The following is a 14,484-nucleotide window of genomic DNA, read 5'->3' on the forward strand; positions in this document are numbered from 1 at the left end:
TTCAATAATATTTTATTAATCGACAGATTAATCTTAGAGTTAGAGAAAAAAACATGTCATGTATTTTGAGGGGAGAGTTAGGTACTATAGTAGTCAGATTATAAATGAAATGAACACAGAACTGGTTGCCATAAATATATGTTAAGGCATTGCCGTTGTCGTTCGGATTGGATTGAAAAATAAGGTACACTAATACAGGAATATAGATGCCTGTAGGAGGGTAAATATATCCCTTGTGCTAAGATACAGACGTACTTCTATATCATTAACTTGTTTACAATGACACCTGCATGCATATTTCCGACATTAATAAAAGAAAAACATACATTGGCAACCCTAAAACACGTGTTTATCTAGATGCACTGAGATTAGTGTTCGAAATTTAAATCGTAGTCTTCATTCCTCAGTTTGGCGTTTCGCGCGCGCAGAATGGCCGCCCATTTCGTGTTGCTAGTGCTTTACGCGGTTTTATCAAATACGCGTGCTGAGGTTTGTCAAAAATATTTTATAGATTAAATTATACAAATATTTCGACCGTGGAAATAAAACAATAGCGCATATTTCGACCGTTTGACAATATTTGCTGTGTGCTTAGTTCAAATAATCAAATAATTTTTATCAATGAAAGTTTGTTGATTAATAATAAAATGTAAAATAAACAATGCCGTGTTCAACTTGATATGTACTGTTCAATGACTACTTAAATATTTTTCTATAATGAGTAAGATATTTATAGCATTTAAATGCAATTTTTAATCTGTGGATGCAATAATGTTGTAATTTATTGGTATTCGATAACGTAATTATGTTTCTAACAGGGTTATATTGGTCGGTTTTTCTTTAATCGTTTTACCATATATTCAAAACTTGTTCCGTGCTACAGAAGTAACATTTTGTAATATTGAATGTAACTTTTTTATGGTAAATTATCTATAATAAAGACTAGTTGACTCTAAATTGAAATAAAAATTAATATTTTACAATCTAGAATTAAAAAAAAAAAATGTGATCTAAATTCAACTGCATATTTTTTATTTCAGTTTGTTACAGCCAGCATTTATGACTTGGAAACCGATATCGATGGTTCTTTTTTTAATTGATAGCTAATGCCTCCCAATTGGTCCAATTTAAATTTGGTTTTATTCTGTAAATTAGAGGGTGGATTAGTATTTTTTTTTTAATAATTATATGTTATTCAAATATTAGCTTAAAGTAGGTACGTAGTTACATATAAAATGGTATGTTCCAAACCTTTGTATCTATATTTTAATGAAAATTGTATATTTCTATGAATTCGTTCTTTTTGAATGCTAGTACCGCTGCTTATTAGCATGGTGAGTAAATGTGAGCTATCGCTAATCTAATATCGATTAAAATCAGTTTAGCGGTTTAGCAGTGGAATTTTAATACCTTACAGAAATTATAAATATCTTATCTACTTATGTATTTGAAATTAATAATTAAAAAAATCATCGCTATGCAGGTATGGCAATTCAAAATCTGTAATTGTTTAATTGCCGCCATTAAAATACCGTTCCATTGTTGATAAGATTTTAATCTCACATTACCAATAGTTTAGATTAGATTTTATAACCGTGTCTACCGCTTCCAACGTCTGACGCTTATTCTATCACGAAACTTTTCTCATTTTATTCCTAAAACAGAAGTCGATTGAAAACAACCGACTTCGAAAAAGGATGAGGTTCAAATTGATTGACTATATATTTGTGTTTGTTACTTTATAACTCTTTTATGGGTGAACCGTTTTTGATGATTCTTTTTTATAAGAAAGCTGGCGTCTCTCGTGTGGTCCCATTAAAATTTGGTTTAATTCTGACAATTTCAAGGCGGTTTATTATTATTTTTTTATTATTTTTTTTTTTGTTAAAAATCATAATTATTGTATTATTTTACATAACTATTGATTAATTCAAATTTAATTCGAATTATATTTTATTTGTGCATGATGAATATTTAAGTAGACCAAAAAGTTCTCAGTTTTCCCCGAATTAATGATTGAATCGGCCAATAATGACCTTTTTCGGACCTAGCTCTACCAGCGTATAGAGGGCTAAATATATTTATCTCATAAAATAAATTAGAGATTGTTATATACACCATCTGTTCTATCATCCTGTAGCCTCAAAGGAGACTGACTCACTTATTTTCTTGCCTTAATATCAGATTATTAATGAATACATACGCTCTTTTGCAATGTCGGTTGACACATGCGATCGTGTTGTGAATAATTCTTATTAATAGTAAGATAAGTTGGTGTTAAGTTACGATGTGTGTGGTAATGAAATACTTAGATATTAAATTGCACACAGATAAACTATGGCTCATATAACGCTAGCTGTAACCCGCGGCGTCACTCGCGTGGTATCCGGGTAAAAGTAGCCTACGTGCTAATCCAGACTATGATATGTCTCAGCACAGAATTTCATTCAGGTACGATAAGCTGTTTTCGCTTGAAAGAGTAACAAACATCCATACATCCATCCATCCATTGATACATAAAAACTCTCGCGTTTATAATATTAGTTATACAAAAAGTATTAACTATCAACTTGTTTCAGTTCGTAGAGAAATCTTCTTTTCATTTATATCTAATCGTTCTAGGTATAAAAACAAACAAACATTCTTTATGCTCGCTCTAATTAGATTCACCTGTATCTTTGTATATAAGCGATTCCTTTAGACCGACATTTTGATCCACATTAAATGTACATCCTACTATAATCCTACTAATATTATAAATGCGAAAGTTTGTAAGGATGTGTGTGTGTTTGTTGCTCTTTCACGCAAAAACTACTGAACTGATTGCAATGAAATTTGGTACGCAGACAGCTGGACAACTGGAATAACATATAGGCAACGTTTTACCCCCATATTCCTACGGGATACGGACTTAAGCGGTGAAACCGCGGGGCGCAGCTTGTAATTTCATAAGTTTAATTTATCCTGATTAGGATCTCTAGGATTAAATTATTTCCCTACATATATACTCTGTATAAGAGCGAGTGAGGCAATTTAGTTTCTCTATCATAAGTGTGTTTATTTTGTGGCATGGTGGCTCAGTGGTGAGGACCTCGGACTTAAAATCGGACAAGTCGGGGTTCGAGACCGGGCGAGCGTGCAGGAAATAAATAGATTTTTCAATTTGCACATGTGGATAACATCACCACCGCTTAAAACGGTGAAGGAAAACATCGTGAGAAAACCGACATGTCCGAGAATCAAAAATTCCACGACATGTGACATCTACCAACCCGTATCCCGCGCTTGGCCAGCGTGGTGGATTATGGCCTGAACCATCATAGGAGGCCTGTGTCCCAGCAGTGGGAACATATATGGGCTGATGATGATGATGATGATGAAGTGTGTTAATTAGTTTTTTAAACTATAGATATTTATTTTACTGATAAGTACGAGAAATAACAATAAATTAGAATTGATTACAGGATACCAATCTAAATGTATGTTTTTGATAAATTTTTTCGTTTTATGTAATTTTATGACTTTCTTCATTCGTCAACATTTTTTATATGTTATACAACCGTGCCCAAGAGAACATTTTATACTTATAATAATGATGTACATATGTATAACATTGATCAAATAGTTATTTGCCTTGTGAACGTTACGAAGTAATATCTTAGTATGTGCCGTACAGTGAACCATTATTTACTCAGTTGGTTGTTTTGTATGTAATGAAATTCTTTTGATAAGCCCTGAATAATTCTTATCAGTGAGTAATTTTCGTATTTACAATTAAAATAAACAATATGTTTACTGAACGAAACAACTCTTGGTGAAGGGCAGGAAAAATATTTCCAATCTATCCATGGATCTAGTTTTGGTTTCGCCTGTACAAGCTGAAATGAAGGAAGTTTCCAAAAACTAGATGTTTTTACTAGATAGCCCTATTGATATTTTTGTTTGATAGGAAATTGTATTCTTTTGATCCCATATAGAATCTGGAGTGGTATATCCAGGGACGAGTGGACGTTTATGGAGAAATGTAAAATGTAATTCTAGGCCACAATCTATCGACTTACTGAAATATTTAACAAAATCGGAGCAGCATTTTTGCATGTATACCTAGCAATTGGATTAATAATAAAGGCTTCTTTACTAGTTATCTCGTGCGAAACCGTCTTCATTATAGTATCGTGGTGCTATTCAAGTGATGTAATGCAATTGCTCATAATATTTAATAAATAAATAAAAAAAAATAATATTCGCAGTTCACCTATCCATATATTAAAACTAATGCAAATTAATTTGGCGTTTCCTACATACACGTAACAAACATACGGACAAAATAAATCTTGTGATCTTACCATCTAGATTCTAAAGTGATAAAATCAAATGGTTTTTGATTAGCATAGATATTTATTATTATGGCTAAAGGTAAGAATAAAATATATTAATATTGCATATTATATATTGTAGATTATGTTTAATTTTAGAATAAAAATTGAAGATGTAACACAATAATTATAACTCTATTTTTAAGATTAAATCGATATCTGTCCGTCCTTTTTTTATCTTTCTTTTGCTGTCCGTCTGCTGTTCCCGCGTAATTAAAGAAAAAGATTGATAGTCCTGGGGTTTTCTTTGCATAGTTCACAGTCTCGGAATTTCCGGGATAAAAACTAACATATATCCTTTCTCGCGTCATATACTATCAATGTATCAAAGCAAATCGCTTTATTGCTTATTGGTTTATGCGTGAAGAAGAGACAGACGGATAGAGATACTTTCGCATTTATAAATTTAGTGGTGAAGTAGAGATCCTCGTGCCAAGCCAAACAAAACCTAATTATTAAAATAAATAGAACCCATATTTCAATGAAGGTACTACCCAGCAACCGTGGCCAACACATGATGATAACAGTGGGGTTTTAGTTGGTAATATCCGAAATAAGCCACGAGGAAGAAGTCCCCAGAGGCCGTTCTATGCGAGATTTCCATGGTTCCAATGAAGGCCAGCGTCATCTGACCCGTGGACTCGAATGGCGGACCGTGGGACAATGTTGTGCTGTGTGGACTGTATGTCTGCTTATCACTTTATTCGTCATATAAGCGTGTGCCGATATTAATAAGTTTGAAGCAAAATTTGTATTCAACATTGCGTAACTTTAAATAAATAAAAAAAAACATAGTTTTAGTAATTTTAGGACCTAAATACTATGTTTCGAAATTAATCAAGTTTTTAAGAAACTAGATGTAATTCAAATAACGACGATGCTAAAGAAATTAATAATTTATAATGTGAATTGTGATTAGTAAAGAAGAAAACAGCGTAATAATAACTTATTAGATTACTAAAATAGTAGAACTGTTGTAGTTATAAAATAATATTGTACATACATACATCGGTCACAAACACAATCCATTGTATGGACACACAATATCCAATTGTGACATAACTCATCCAACCTTCAACCTACAAAATACATATCATAAATAACACACATAAAAATGCACATGAAATCAAATCAACGACACATCACAGACCGGGCTCGGTTATATAATATCTATAATTGTATATTACATTACAAGCTATAAATATACTATGACGCTGTCTGCAATATGCAAGGTCACGTCACAGTGCATTATGACGTGTGGCCTATTTAAATAAAGCGTCGCTAATCTGTTATAATGAGGGATATGTCAATATTATGGCCTGTGGTATTACCTAGCTAACCTAATAATACCTATTTACACATTAGCTTTGTTGATATAATATAGTAACGGTTCGCCACGGCTTCTCACGTGGTACGTTTTTTATCTGTATAGGAACTTTCCTTGTGCCTTAAACTTTAAAGACTAGCTGAATTGGTTGAGCCGTTCGCGAGTTTCACGCTTAGAATTTGGATATTCGTTTATTTAGAAAACTTTAGTTTGTTTGTTTGATCGCGGTAATGAGTGCTGACGTTGTAATATATGGACTACAGACGAATCCGGAGCGGACCACTAGCAAAGAATATAGCTTTCTAACGGTAAGCGAATTTTCAAATTTGGTTTCGTGATTTTGTACATTTTTTTTATAATATTAAGAGAGATATCGATAAACAGTAAACAGTAAACGAAACAAAAAAAAATTACACGTCTCTCGTACAATGAAGCGTAGGAGTTCCTTATAAATAGATAGACATACCTACACTACTGAACTGAATGACGGACGAATTAGACGTACCGTCTAGCCGTCTAGATTATAGAATGCCTAGAATATAGAATTAGTTATGCGTTTGAACAATGATTTGAAATATTCCTATATCTTTTTCGACTTGGTAACTAAAATGCAATAGTATCTACTTGTGTTTGATTTTACGCAAGTATTATACATTTATAAATTTTAGATTCTTTAACGGATTTTAAACGCGATTTATTCATTATATGATTTAATCCGACGTTTCAAACACTTTACAGCGAGCGTGGTCACGGGGAGAACGTCGGTTTAAATAATATAATGAATAAATCGCGTTTAAAATCCGTTAAATAGTCTTTAATTTCTAAACTAAAATACCAAACAATGAGTGAATACTACCGCTGCATACAATTAAATAATACCCCACTCATAAATCATGGAACATTGAACAGGCCTAGGTCTCGACCCTGCCTAGGTCCACCACTAACGGGACCTTAGGCCAGCTAGTAAAAATAATTTACCCGCAGCGGCCAGGATAGCTCGAGAATATTTATGATGTGGTTATATTATTTAATCGTGGTATAACTACTCTATGGATTCTAATAAGTTTTGTTTATGCGAACATTTTGTAAAATAATTTAATTTTAACATTAATTGGTAAAATAATGTTCATTTTGAGAGATTATGGAATGTATAAGATAGATTTATCTATTAACAAGCTTAAGACCGCGGCTTCGCACGCGTTAAATTTGGAGTCGTTTAATAGATGTTATGCATATAAACCTTCCTCTTGAACCACTTTATCTATTAAAAAATGCTCTATCAAAATCCGTTGCGTAGTTTTAATGATATAAGCATACATAGGGGACATAGGGAAAGAAGCGAATTTATTTTATTTTCACCCGGGTAAGTCCGTATCCCGTAGGAATATCGGGATAAATAGTTGCTGTCTACGTACCAAATTTCATTGCAGTCGGTTCAGTAGTTTTAGCGTGAAAGAGCAACAAATATACACACATCCTTACAAACTTTCGCATTTATAATATTAATAGGATGTACCTAATATAGGACAGATGTGTTATTTTGGCATCGTATACATATTAGAGAATTCAGCAAATTGATCTAATTTGTTTATCAACCGACTTCAAAAAAGAGGATATCAATTCAATCGTTTTTACTGGGTGACCGATTTATATGTGTGTTCTTGCGTGTGAATAAATGTTTGTCTATATCTACGTCTATATGGCTCTCCTTCAAATTTCTATTTCTGATAATTTGAAGGTAATTTCGTATTTTCTTAGTAATTATTTGTACTGTTAGCTACGAACTAGCACCTCTAAACATCCAAGCATTCGGCACCTTAATAAAAAAAACATACCATACATTCCATGCCTGAATCTATCAGTAAACACGTACGCGAAAATAATCTCTATCACAAAGGCATACAGTGCATATTGCTTTAACACAACTACTAGGTGTTTGGTTACATAGGTATGAACAAACAAGCGGAATAAACAGTGTTATCTCGCACGGTGATCTTGATCCACATTGTAATGATAATTTTTATGTAATATGTACCTTTGACCTCACCTTGAAACGGTTGAAATTTTTTCAGGTCTTGTACCTATAATTATTTAAGTATTCATAAGTCTTGGTACTTACGTGTGAAATATTTATTTATTCTTTATTACACACTTTCACACTTTCAAAATATAAAAAAGTAATAAAATTTAACAAAAGCAACTTATAACTAGTATGCAAACTGCGGCCTTATGGCTAAAAGCCAAAAAAAAATGTCTTATATGTAAGATAAATGTTTTATCTTAATACTTGAAAATAATGAGGGCATTTCTATGTTCCATAGTTTGTAAAATATGTCATTTTGTATGCCAGAAAAGTGTCAAAATTAATGACGTGGTCACGTAATTCGTAGTTATGATAATTTAACGCTCACTGGAAACCCAATCTTAACATAATTATGATAAACACAACTACGCAATATGTATATTTACATATGTAATAATTTAATTACAAGCCGCTCGATCCGGGGTTGAACCGGGATTAAAAACAAAATAAACTATAGCCTATAACACACAGATAATGGCGTGGCTATGGCGTTTTATTGAATCTGTTTTAAAGCCGATTCAGTTGATCCAGAGATAACCCTACAACGCCAGAAACTCACAAATTCGCAAACTTAACAATATTAGCATAAACAGTTTGTAATGTTTTCCTAAATATCATCAGTAGATTTAGAATTTATCGGCTCAGCGAATGGCAGAACATAAACTATGTCGGAGCATTCGTATGATGTCACAAAGGAAACATAAAGTTTATATTATATTAAAAATAATATGTTCGCTAATATAATTCCAATTTATTACACGTATGTGATGTAAGTATGGTGTTTTATTGTAGAATTATATTATTTCTTGGCTATTTGAAAGGAATGACAAATCCTACTAGCATTATAAACACGAGACTTTGTAAGTATAGATGGATGTATGTTTGTTACTCTTTCACGCAAAAACTGCTGAACCGATTGCAATAAAATTTACGTAGATAGCTGGACAACTGGAATAACACAATAGGCATCTTTTTATCCCGATATTTCTACGGGTTACGGAGCTACGCGGGTGTAACCACCGGGCGCAGCTAGTATTACACTAACCTATAGAAATATTTGCTTATGCCGCGTCTTCATTGTGTTTGTTTAACTTTCTTTCACGTTGGAACGGATCGATTTTATAACACATTTATTTTGTCTGGCGATAGACCCTGAGATTGACACAGGCTACATTTTACCGCAGTAAAACAACTCATTCCAATACGATTTTTACAACGCGAGCGAACCCGCGGCCAGAGAGCTAGTAAAGTATAATCCATGCACTTGAAGCCACGCACCTACCTTTATTGCATTTTTAGTATTACTGCATGCTCATAAACTTGATTAGATACTACCATAGATATGCGTAATATGATAATATACGCGAAGACTCAACGGCGACCGCAAAAATACGTCATATTAAGATATAAACAAGTTAGATTGCATTCCTAGCTATCTTGCCATGTAGGCAAGGCTTAAAATAAAACTAGATAACTGGCCGATTAGAAACCTAAAGAAAAAGAAAGTAAAAAATGCAATGGTCTTTTGAATGTTTTGTTTCTTTTGTCAATTATTATCATGCACAGGCTATATATACATATATCTACTTTTGATTTCACATTAGATTTTAACAATAATAATATATTAAAATTGAAATGTATGTATTGTAGAAATTTTAATATTCAAGCTTACTTTGTGTTATCTAATATAACTATTTTAATCAAATTCGATATCGGTTTCCAATTTTAAATAATTATAGGCGCGAAAGTTGTCCGCCAAAACAATGACGTTTGAGACATGCACGTCACAGATAAAAAAGAGGAAACAACAAAAAGAACGCATATGCTTTTCTCATCAAGCGTTTACTGTTAATTATGTCGTAAACGATATTTTTATTTGCTAATGACGTAGGAATTTGCGTACCGAAGGCCGCTCTAGTGCTAACTTTTTAAATAACTGACATTTCACTAACTTTTAATGATCGGCCTTTTCTATTTTCAAGGCACATACAATGTTTAATTAAAAATATATTAGTTTTACTTCAAACATACGTTTTTTTAACAGATATTTTAAACAATATTGCTTAAATTTTTTGTATATATAACACACAACTATGTTAATAAATACTTCTACTATGCGACTAATAACCAGCTCCCGTTGCCTTCACTGAAGCGGCTCGACGGAACACAGAAGGGTTTTAGTCAGCGGGAATCTGACATAAACCACGGCTCCTTATATATCTATGCATGATGCATGATTGCCCCACAAAAAAGCGAACAATATCACCACAAAAACATAATTCTCTTTACAGTCTGACGCCTCAATATGGGTGGACGTATCGTCCCCCGCAGACAACCTGGAAATCGAAAAGCGGTACACCCCGGAGGTGATCGACGAGCTACACGCTGCCCAGGCGGATGCCCTCCTCCTGTATACGGAGTACACGGCTCAAGCTGGCTCTGACCTCAGGAACTTCATTAAGAACATATCACAGCTAACTGAGGAAACTACTCGCGGGATGGATAGGTCTGTTTTAGATAACGCGGTGAGTAAGATATAACATACCTAGTAATATAACAGACCCCAACTAATATTATAAATGCAAAAATGACTCTGACTGTCCGTCTGTCTCTTCTTCACGCCGTAATCAATGAACCGATTTGCATGATATTTGACAAAACGAGATAGGACAGTTTTTCCCGGAAATCCTACGGAGCGGATGCTACGCGGGGAGAACCTCGGACTGTCTATTTTTTATATATAGTATGCGAAGTCGCGGGCAGAGAGATAGTATATTATACGGTCTAGAGTCTTAACAAGAGTGATCAAAAAAATATATATTTGTATCATCAGATCTTTCGACTGGCTTAACCGATTTTGACGATTCTTTTTTTCTTTGAAAGCCGTTGCCTCCTGTGTGGTCCTATTAATTTAGTCTAGTTCTGATACATTGAAGGCCGTTTAGTTTTTTTCTTAATTATTATAACAATTATTGTCATATAACATCATATCTTGGAAAACCAAAAATAGCCACTCACTACTATCGATAAACTAGAAACCATAGACAATTATTGATATGCATTTTTTTAAATATTTTATGGCTTGGTTACGAGACCTTTATGCCGAGTCTTATTTTTGATAACAAATTTCTTTAATTTTATGTATTTTCACGTATTTGCTGTAATAAATTGTTTTTTCCGTAGATCGTTCGAACAATTGATATGCAATATCTCATGCATAGAGAATAAATCTTAAACAGTGCTCAATACAAGATCGGAATGCGGAGGAGTCTTAGCATGCAACGTGCATGCGTAGGCATATGTATCATGCATTCCTAAATTATTGGCTCTGTAAGCTATTATTAGGATTTGTTATGTTCCCTGTGCCTTATTTATTTTTGAACTAGCTGCGCCCCGCGGTTTCACCCGCGTAAGTCTGAATATTGTAGGAATATCGGGATAGAAAGTGACCTATATGTTATTCCAGTTGTCCAACTGTCTACGTACCAAATTTTATTGCAATCGGTTTAGCAGTTTTTGCGTGAAAGAGCAACAAACATACACATCCTTACAAACTTTCGCATTTATAATATTAGTAGTATAGGATAGTAGCATATGTTTTGCTGTTTATATTGTTATTGGGCCTTCAGAAAAAATATGAAACAGCTCGAAGTGAGAATTTAACTTATTTGATATTTTTGTTAAAATGTACACTGTACGAAATGTATAGAAAAACTCCATTTATATGTTAAACAAATAGCCATTGAATGTAACTGTACCAGTAATTATAATCCTAGTGCATATGTGCCATAGAAAGTTCTAAGAGCAGACTCACGAACCTAGACGAAAGTAGGGCTAAATTAGTATGTTTGAAAATCTTAAAAGAATTGGTAGTTTACGTAGTTCTGTTATTTGGTAGTAAGAAACTAACGAAAAACTAAATAAATTTATATAAAGTGAAGTCCCGTGTTCCCTACTGGGGTATGGGGCATATGATATTCATCTGTTTCACTGATCGATTTTCTTTATGGACATGTAGGTGATCAGCCTTCTGTGTCCTGCTAGGCCGTGACATTTTTTTTTGCTTAGTAATTTTTTAGGTACGTTATGCCAGTCGCAGACGAATTCTAACAAGCATCCGTGGCCCCTTCACTTATGTGGCTCGACGGAACACAGTGGGGGTTTTAGTCGGTAGGAATCCGACATAACCCACGACCTCATCCCCGGGGGCCGTGGGTATCTATGTAAGATTTCCCCACTATAAAAAAAATAATAATAAAAAATAAAAAAGGTACGTTATGGCAAGTTATAACAAATAAATATATATTAATAGTCATAGAGCAGTGGTGGCTCAGTGGTTAGTCCCTAATTAGTAGAATTAAAATATATTACTCCAACGGAATTACAATTTGATTAAAAGTGCATTTCTCATCCACTGCGAGCCAAATTTAAATATAAAGACAATATCGTATTATAATTTATTTATAGACTGTGGACAATATGCCAACTTTTCCTATCAAATGACTAATCTGTTTTAAATACTCTCATTTTCAACCTAGACCTGATCTAGAAATATATCCGATCTGTTACCTAACTGATTAAGTAATACATCTTAAGACTTGATTGAGTCAGCGTGGTACCTATTGTTTGTGGTCATAATAAATGCGAATGACGTTTATGCTTTCCGGATGAAAAATTGAATGGATCATAAATTTAAATATGGTGGAAAACAATATGTAAATATCCATTATTTTCTAGTTAAAATATGTAATGTGTGTGTCAAAGTAATTACTAAACAAACAAGTAAATCAATTAAAAATAGATTTTGAAAACTTCGAAATGAGTCCTAGATACAAGCTATTCTAAGGCTTTTCACATAAAAATCAATATTTTATGTTCGCGACATATTCATTTGTATCGTTAAGTTATGCGCCTAAAAACGATTAATCGTAATTCATACATCTGTCCTGATAAACTTTGACAATCCTTCCTACTAATATTATAAATGCGAAAGTTTGTAAGGATGTACACACATCCTTACAAACAAACAAACATACACACGTTTGTTACTCTTTCACGCAAAAGCTACTGAATCGATTTGCAATGAAATTTGGTACGTAGACAGCTGGACAATTGGAATAATATATGAAAACTTTTTATTCCGATATTCCTACGGGATACGGATTTACGCGGGTGAAACCGCGGGGCGCAGCTAGTAACAGTATAAAACAGTAGCCAGCAGATTTTGGTATCTCTGTACAGTTCCTTGATGTATTCGTAAATCCATACTAATGTTACGAAGAGGAATTTAATTGCATATTTGTTTGTTTGATATGATTCTAAAACTACTGGACCGATTTTAATTATCTTTCAGCACTACAGAACATTATTTCTAATTGACATAATATATTACGTATATTTTATTTGATATACTCCAAAATTTATCCAGTTTTTTATTAATATCGTTCCCACAATTTAGCTCGCAGTGTACACAGATGTATCCATCAAGGCATGCGTTGCGGCATACATACAGTGCATGCCTGAGCTAGATCTATCCTATTAGTACTTAAGATAAATGCTCTTAGGTTATTTATTGGATCCTGGGAATTATTGCACGCTACGAATTTCTGTATTTCCAATGTTGGACATGAGTATAAGAGATTGGATGGTTTGAGGCGGTATCAGAACCAATATATGCTTTAATATTATGTTTGTTAGGCTGTTTGCATATTAAAGTAATAATAGAATACCACACACACACACAATAACACTGAAAGAAGTTTTCAAATCGGACCAGTGGTTCCTGAGAATAGTGCGCTCAAACAAACAAACTATTCAGCTTTATAATATTAGTATAGATATAAAATTCTCGTGACACAATATTACTGTACTCCTCCGAAACGGGTGGACCGATTCAAATAAAATTTTGTTTGTATATTGGGTAGGTCTAAAAATCAGTCAATATCTATTTTTTATAACCCTTAATGATAAGAATAAGCCAGAACAGCGTGTGGCGGGTCAGCTAGTATTATTCTAAAATAAACCAACAGTCAAATTATTTATAATTATTCAATAATTGCTATTTACGCAGATGCATGCGCGGGAGTTGCCAGAATTTGATATCACGGGTTTAAACATTTGGCTTAAATCGCGCGAGCATTCAAGGTTCTCTTGTCTTGTCTCAATTGCAGCTAATGGATAGATATTTCGAAACTAAGAATACGATTGAAATGCTTAAATATAGTCATCATCATCAGCATCATCTTCATCTGCCTATATATGTTCCCACTGTTGGTGACAGGCCTCCTATGGGGTTCAGGCCATGGCCAAGAGCGGGTTGGCAATCACATGTCGTCGAACTTTTTAATTCTCGGACATGCCGATTTCCTCATGATGTATTCCTTCACCGTTTCGATTGTTGATGTTGTCCACATGCGCAGATAAATTGAAAAATCACTTATCGATTTTGATTATGCATACGCATATGTATGAATGTTAATAATTAAAAGAAAAAAAAAAATTAAAAACTTTATGTGCATTTTGATGATAAATATGATTTTGTAGATGATTAAAATTTATAAATAAATGACAATAAAAAAGTCATATAAAAACTTTCATGCTGATGCAAGCGTTATTACAATGGCGCATGATGGACAATTTTCATTATCTTATATCTTTAAACGAGCAATATATATATATATATATATATATATATATAT

At 33.3% G+C, this 14,484-nt stretch overlaps 1 protein-coding gene across 1 annotated transcript in view; it reads left to right on the top strand.

Moving 5' to 3' along the window:
• Positions 1-384: 384 nt before the first annotated feature.
• LOC119839494 overlaps positions 385-14,484 on the top strand; it is a 24,879-nt gene continuing 10,779 nt past the window's right edge. The window contains exons 1-2 of the mRNA XM_038365785.1: positions 385-489; positions 10,078-10,311. Of these exons, the coding sequence (XP_038221713.1) occupies positions 430-489; positions 10,078-10,311 (294 nt within the window). The 5' untranslated portion in view covers positions 385-429. The remainder of the gene's footprint in view (positions 490-10,077; positions 10,312-14,484) is intronic.

This window comes from Zerene cesonia, chromosome 3 (genome assembly GCF_012273895.1).
Source record: "Zerene cesonia ecotype Mississippi chromosome 3, Zerene_cesonia_1.1, whole genome shotgun sequence".
Classification (NCBI taxonomy): Eukaryota; Metazoa; Arthropoda; class Insecta; order Lepidoptera; family Pieridae; genus Zerene; species Zerene cesonia.